Below are 7,307 nucleotides of genomic sequence, written 5' to 3'. Positions count from 1 at the left end.
GCTGGGTATAGTAGCCTGGGCTGGCATTTGTGTTCTCTTAGGGTCTGTATAACATCTGTCCAGGATCTTCTAGCTTTCATAGTCTCTGGTGAGAAGTCTGGTGTAATTCTAATAGGCCTGCCTATATATGTTACTTGACCTTTTCCCCTTACTGCTTTTAATATTCTATTTTTATTTAGTGCATTTGTTGTTCTGATTATTATGTGTTGGAAGGAATTTCTTTTCTGGTCTAGTCTATTTGTATTTCTGAAGGCTTTTTGTATGCTCATGGGTACCTTTTTCTTTAAGTTAGGGAAGTTTTCTTCTATCGTTTTGTTGAAGATATTTGCTGGCTTTTTAAGTTGAAAATCTTCAGTCTCATCTACTCCTATTATCCTTAGGTTTGGTCTTCTCATTGTGTCCTGCATTTCCTGGATGTTTTGAATCAGGAGATTTTTGCATTTTGCATTTTCTTTGATTGTTAAGCCCATGTTCTGTATGGAATCTTCTGCACCTGAGATTCTCTTTCACCTCTTGTATTCTGTTGCTGATGCTCGCATCTATGGTTCCAGATTTCTTTTCTAGGGTTTCTATCTGTAGTGTTGCCTCCCTTTGGGTTTTCTTTATTGTGTCTACTTCCCTTTTTAGGTCTTGTATCGTTTTGTTCAATTCCATCACCTGTTTGGTTGTGTTTTCCTGTTTTTCTTTAAGGACTTGTACCTCTTTAGCAGTGTTCTCCTGTATTTCTTTTTTTTTCCTTATTAAAACTGATTTATTAAAACCTGTGAGAAATTATAATGCTAAGGATGGTGGTAGAAGATAAAATCAGATTGCAGGACATCCCCAATAAAGAGATACAGCTTAACAGTGAAAAGAGTCTAATACAAAAATACTCCAAGGTTCAGTCAGACTTATACTCCATAAAAATATATCTGTATACTATAGAACAGTATGTAAGGGGAGAACCAAAAGGTGGACGTGGTCCACAGGAAGAATGAAACAGAGCCCTCCTATTCAAGTCCATTATGCTCTTTATAATGTCCTCTCTCTTTTATCCCCTTCCCAACTTCTACGGTTCCTCATACTCTGAAAGCACTGGAATGCAGCCCTACAATTTTCAGATATAGTTGCTGTTCAAGGGTGTGTCTGTACTGTAGACATTAGGCTGAAAATAAGCTCATGGTTTTCCATCTCAACACAACTACCCTATTTCAGAAGAATTTGATTGACATTTAAAGAATATGAAATTATCTTTCTAAAGTACATCCAAAAATCCTTGAATACATATGTTCTATGCCTCTAATGAGTCACTTGAGACCTGCCTTCCATTTGTCAGANCCTAGCAATGACCTCACCTTATATATTCCCAACAAAACTGTAGATACAGAAATTCCGACAATATAAACACCTCTTACTCACAAAGTAGATCTGTTTTGGCTGCCTTACACCCTTGAGGGTGTCCAGAAGCTCAGAACAAAGTTGCACAAATCTGTCTGGAATAACACCATCACTGTCATCATAGACTTCATCAGGGGCAGGGTACTTCTCCAGGGTCAGCTGTGTGAGGTTGGCAGTGTGCTGCAGCACCTTCTTCAGGCTGTCCATGGAAAAGAAATTCTCCACAAAATCGACTTCAGTGAGCTGGGAACACTGGCTCAGCACAGGCAGGAGGTCACTGATTTGCCAGTCCATGAGCATACAACCTTTCAATTTTAATGTCTGCAGAGTAGCTGTCAGTCTTTCTAGCAGGCTTTGTAGGAATGGATGACTTAAAAACAAGGTGACACCACTCAGGTCCAGGTGTTTGAGCTGGTGGATGCTTGGACACTGGGACAGATAACTCATGTCTGATTCTGACAGTGTGCGGTGAGTAATAGCAAGGGTCTCTAATGGACTCTTCAGGCACCTGAGCATTAAGTCCAGGTGTTCAGTCAGGAAGTAGACATCATTCAAATAGAGATGCTGGAGCTTATGCAGTTTGGAGAACTCGGAAAAGATCTCTGTAACAATATGGGCTTCCTTCTCTAGGTCCCAAGGCCTATCCCAATATATGCAGATTTCCTTGAAAAGGAGTTTCTGGAGGTTTTTCATCTAACCCACACCAGGGGCTAGTGATGCAAGGGTATATATATCCCAGCATATGTTTATTGTCAATTCCTGGATTGAGGCTGCATCACAAACCTTCAGAACATCCAGTGGGTCATAGGCAGGAATGGCCCCAAACTCCAACTTCTCACAGACAACCTGTATCCCCTTTTTTCTCTCCTTGGCCCACCGATACAAATATTTTAGGTATTTTGAGGGACGGCGGGACATGAGGGAAAGATTCATTTTTATAGTCATGGTCTGTTTCCCCCCTAGGATGGGATGATTTCCCACTGGTTGGTTCTTGCCAAAGACATCTTGAGAGCAGACTTCATGAAGTAATCCAGCCCAACCATCCCAGAAGTCCTGGTGGGCATCTCGCAAATCAAGCACTTGTAGGTTCCACCTGCTAGGTCGATCCTTTTGTGACATTAGCAAATCAAGGCCATCAAGCACAGCTTTAAGGGTCTCCAGGTGAGGAATCTCCATCAGGGCTCCCACAGGAAGGGTTGGGAAAGGCCATGCTGCCACCATCTGCCTTAGTATGTTAGGATGTTTGTTGGTGAATGCATCCTTGAAGAGTGGTGGGAAGAATTGCATAGGCAGGTTCTGCAGAGCAGAGATGGTCAAGGCTTCATCTTTCAGCAGGCTTCTTCTTGCCAGCTGCTGGAGTGTTTGTGGGTCCTTGAAGCTCATTGTAGCTGCTTTGGACACTGCTCTCAGAAGCTCCAATCTCAGTGCTATCAGGCAGTCAGTCACACCACACTCCAAGGCTCAGAGCTCTCCTGTATTTCTTTAAGTGAGTTATTAAAGTCCTTCTTGATGTCCTCTACCATCATCATGAGATATGATTTTAAATCCATGTCTAGCTTTTAGGGTGTATTGGGGTATCCAGGACTGGCTGAGGTGGGAGTGCTGGGTTCTGATGATGGTAGGTGGTCTTGGTTTCTCTTAGTAAGATTCTTACATTTGCCTTTAGCTACCTGGTAATCTCTGGAGTTAGTTGTTATAGTTGTCTCTGGTTAGAGCTTGTTCCTCCCATGATTCTGTTAGCCTTTATCAGCAGACCTGGGAGACTAGTTCTCTCCTGAGTTTCAGTGGTCAGAGTACTCTCTGTAGGCAAGCTCTCCTCTTGCAGGGAAGGTGCACAGATATCTGGCGTTCAGACCTGCCTCCTGCAGAAGGGCCTGTGCAGACTTGTCTCTGAGGGATCCGGGAACCAAGATGGCTCCCCCAGGTGCTACCACAAAGCCCTCCCAGGTGGGGCGGACACTTCTCCTCTGGCAGGGAAGGTGCCCAGATGTCTGGAGCCTGAAACGGGGCCTGCCCCAAAAGCTGTGTGGCCTTCGCCTGTCCCAGAAGCTGTTAGCTTCTGTAGTCCACACTCTCACCTGTGCAGACTAGTCTCTCAACACATACTATCTTAGCTCTGCACTAGTATAACAGGTCCCTGAGAAAATCTACTTTGCCTTGGTTTGAATGTGAATGGTCCCTATGGGTCCCTATGCTGGGACACTTGGTCTCCAGTGGGTGGCGCTATTTTGAGAGGTTGACACTTGCTGAATGTGCAGTGGCATGGCAGAAACAGACCACTGGAGATGGATCTTGAGGTTTTATCAGCCTCTAGGTTCAGGTCAGAACACTGTGCTTGCTGACCTACTATGTAAACAAGCCTCAGTGCACACTCCCACCACTGTGGGGCAATATCTTCTTCACCACCTGCCATTCAAAGTCAATCTTTCCTTCTTTGCTTCCCCCGTCACAGCAACGAGACAAGCAATCAAGACCAACAGGAAAGGAAGAGGCTTACTTTGCCTTATAGTTCTGGAGGTTTCTACACACAGTTGGCTGTTCCCATTGCTTTGAGCAGGGCAGCAAAGTGTTGCAAGTGAGTGTAGTGGACTACATTTATTTTATTTCTGGGACACAAAAGAGAGTCCCACAATTCCCTTAAGGAGTGCACCACCAACCATCTAAAGACCTCCCACCTGGCTGGTAGCCCCATGCTGGGGAGAAAGTATATTTGGGGGACACAAGATTAAAGATCCAGTAGTGAGTGCTCTGTGAACCATGCTAGCTGAATGAAAGAACTCATGGTTTGGGTTGTCTTGGCTTTACATTGTGTTAATTACCTCTGGTCATGTTCAGCACTCTGCCAATCACTGCCGGGACCCTGAGCCCTGGCCAGGTGGGTGTGGGTGGAGGAAGGCCTGGGTGAGGGAGCTTCAGGGTAGATCAGTAGATCACTTGTGGTTATATCTGCTTTACATCCTAAGGGCTGGTTGAAGACTGCCAGCCCTCTGCTACCATAGGGCAAAAACCTATATGGGGCCAGAAAGATAGCTCAGCAAGTTAACATGCTAACCTTTACTTGCCTGGTGATCTGATTCAATCCCTGGAACCTACATGGTAGGAGAGACAGAGACCTACAGTTGTCCTTTGACCTCTACATTTGCTCTGTGCAACACACGCACTCATACACACACAATAAATAATGTTTTTAAAAGATTGTATTTATTTATTTTTACTTATACAGTCTTTCATGTAAGTTCTTTCAAAGGCACATACTACTCATGACGGCTCCACCCTTTAAATTAAAATAGAAACAAACCATGACTATAGCTCAGAAAGATAAAAGTCCCAAACTCTCTAAGAGAATGCCTCAAGGATTTTTTTAAACATTTATTTATTTTATGTATATGAATACACTTTCGCTGTCTTCAGACACACCAGAAGAGGGCATCGGTTGTGAGCCAACATGTGGTTGTTGGGAATTGAACTCAGAACATCTGGAAGAGCAGTCAGTGCTCTTAACTGCTAAGCCATCTCTCAAGCCACATACTTTACTGTGGGACAGCCCATTGAGGGAAGAACTGTGCAGGCAGAGAGCACCAAAGGTGATTCAGGAACCTGGGGAAGGTGAAATGGCTGAGCAGTGTCCTGGGATGAGGCACCAAGCAGCCTGAGTCTGGGGGAGCCTTCTGTGCTGTGCTGTGTTGTGTTGTGCTGTGCTATGTGCTGTGTTATGCTGTGCTGTGTTATGCTGTGCTGTGTGCTGTGTGCTGTGTGCTGTGTGCTGTGCTGTGCTGTGCTGTGTGCTGTGTGCTGTGCTGTGCTGTGTGCTGTGCTGTGTGCTGTGTGCTGTGTGCTGTGTGCTGTGTGCTGTGTGCTGTGTGCTGTGTGCTGTGTGCTGTGTGCTGNTGCTGTGTGCTGTGTGCTGTGTGCTGTGTGCTGTGTGCTGTGTGCTGTGTGCTGTGTGCTGTGTGCTGTGTGCTGTGTGCTGTGTGCTGTGTGCTGTGCTGTGCTGTGTGCTGTGTGCTGTGCTGTGCTGTGTGCTGTGCTGTGCTGTGCTGTGTGCTGTGATGCTCATCTGTTGGTTTCCTGGCTTGTTGGTCTCAGAGGCCCTCTCCAGACTTCTCATTTTGAGTGAGACTCTGACTCAGCAGGCAGCCTTGGAGCCCCAGGTTGTTGGCGGGGATGGGTGGGGGAAGAACAGTATGCACATTTATTCTGGGTTCTGATATTTAAAGAGCTGGGCAGGCTGCACAACATTTCGGAAGTGCTTGGGAAGGCTTGAGTTGCAGATCAGCTTTTCTTTAAACGGCTATAGACTTCCTGTTCCGATCTCTTGTCCACAAAGAGTAATTTTCTTTCTCTAATAATCTGACGTGGGTCCAGCCCATTGTGTAGGTCTCTCTGGCTCCCAGCTGTGCAGGGCCTGGAGGAAGCAGGTGGCTAGTGGTGGGATACATGCCCAACTACGACCCAGGCCGGCAGTGGGTCCTCATCCAAGTGCAACCTTGCTCCTTGCAAGAAAAACTTGGCATGGCCTCCTAGGCTGCTGGGCTGTGGGGGCTGACCACCGCCAAGTTATACCAGGGCACCTGGGGTGGAGCTGACCCTGCACCTGAGGTGGGAAGAACGAACTCTCTGGGCCCCTCCGGGTGTTGGCATGGAGAACAGCCACGGGGTCCCTGGGGACTCTGGGCCCTGCAGGCTTCCTCTTTGGGGTTTGCTGTTGTTTTCCCTGGCTCAGGAAACTGCTCTGAGAGCTGAGACTTTGTTCCCAGCTCCCTGCGTCATTTTTACTATTTGAATGGCCATGTTGGGTTGTTTTCAGGGAGGTGTCCCCCTTTGTCGCTTTTCTCAGTCAGGATGTTGTTTGCAGTAGATTTCGTCAGACTGTCTGCCTTTGTTTTCCCTCCCTAGTGCACACGCAGGAAGCCTTCCGAACCCCGGGAAGCAGTGAGCTGGAGCAGCTGCCTGAGTGGGCGGGCTTTAATTTTTCTCTTATGACATTTATTGTTCTCATTGGGTTTTCAGAGATCATTGTGTCTACATGCTCATTATAGAACACTTGAAAAATGTAGAAAAGGCATACAGGTGGTCAAAGATTTGCTTTAATTTAAATTGGGTGTCTTCTGCCCATGCCTTTTATACCTAGTTTGGGCCTTACCTTCTTAGAGTTGTTTCATGGCCTTCCACGTTGGAAGCAGAGTTTAAGCCTTTGGAGATCTTGTTTGACAAAGCAGTGACTAAGACCTACCAGTATTAGGGAGTAAAGCAGACCCCCCAAACTCTCAGAATCTAAATTTAGTTTCAAGTTGCATTTGTGTTTACTTGTGGATATGCATTTGGAGGTCAGAGGACAACTTTCAGAAATCAGTTCTCTCCTTCCACCATGTAGGTCCTGGGGATTAAACTCACATGGTTGGGTTTGGAACAAGTCAAGCCATCCGGCCGGTGTATGTTTAAATCTATGTTTTAAAATAAGCTGAGGTGAGTGGGATTTTCTCTTTTTCTTTAATAGTTTATAAATTTCTTGATAGCAAACAAGGAAAAAGGGCAGAATGCTGTGGGCCCTGGCACAGAAGTCTGGGTTCAGGCTTAGCCAGAGCATCCTTCAGTCTCCCCTTCTCTAAAATGCTAACAATATTACCTGCTTAGGTGTGAATGGAGATTATCTGGCAGAGAGACTGCTGTCTCTGAGGCTTAACATTACTTAATACTCGTAAAAGTTCTGGAAGTCCCTGTTATAGGCTGTCCTGAGTCTATTCCAACTCTGCCCCAAAGTCATGTAAAGTCTTAACCCGCAGGACCTCAGAATGAGACTGTCGCAGTCAGCTTTCTCCTACTATGCCAAAATATCGGAGATAACAAACTTATAAATGCAAAAAGTACATCTTGTCCCTGGATTTTGGTGGATCCAGCTCAAGATCAGCAAGGTCATTGGTTTGGGCCTC

The 7,307-nt window shown here is 45.8% G+C and overlaps 1 protein-coding gene across 1 annotated transcript; it reads right to left on the bottom strand.

Annotated features, from left to right (window-relative positions):
• Window positions 1-1,335: 1,335 nt before the first annotated feature.
• Window positions 1,336-2,760, bottom strand: LOC110284427 (PRAME family member 12-like). Its single transcript, XM_021150158.1, is given in 1 exon segment — window positions 1,336-2,760. A coding segment is annotated over 1 exon segment (1,425 nt).
• Window positions 2,761-7,307: the final 4,547 nt, after the last annotated feature.

This window comes from Mus caroli, chromosome 18 (genome assembly GCF_900094665.2).
Source record: "Mus caroli chromosome 18, CAROLI_EIJ_v1.1, whole genome shotgun sequence".
In the NCBI taxonomy this organism is placed as follows: domain Eukaryota; kingdom Metazoa; phylum Chordata; class Mammalia; order Rodentia; family Muridae; genus Mus; species Mus caroli.
This window is presented reverse-complemented; position numbering and strand designations above follow the sequence as displayed.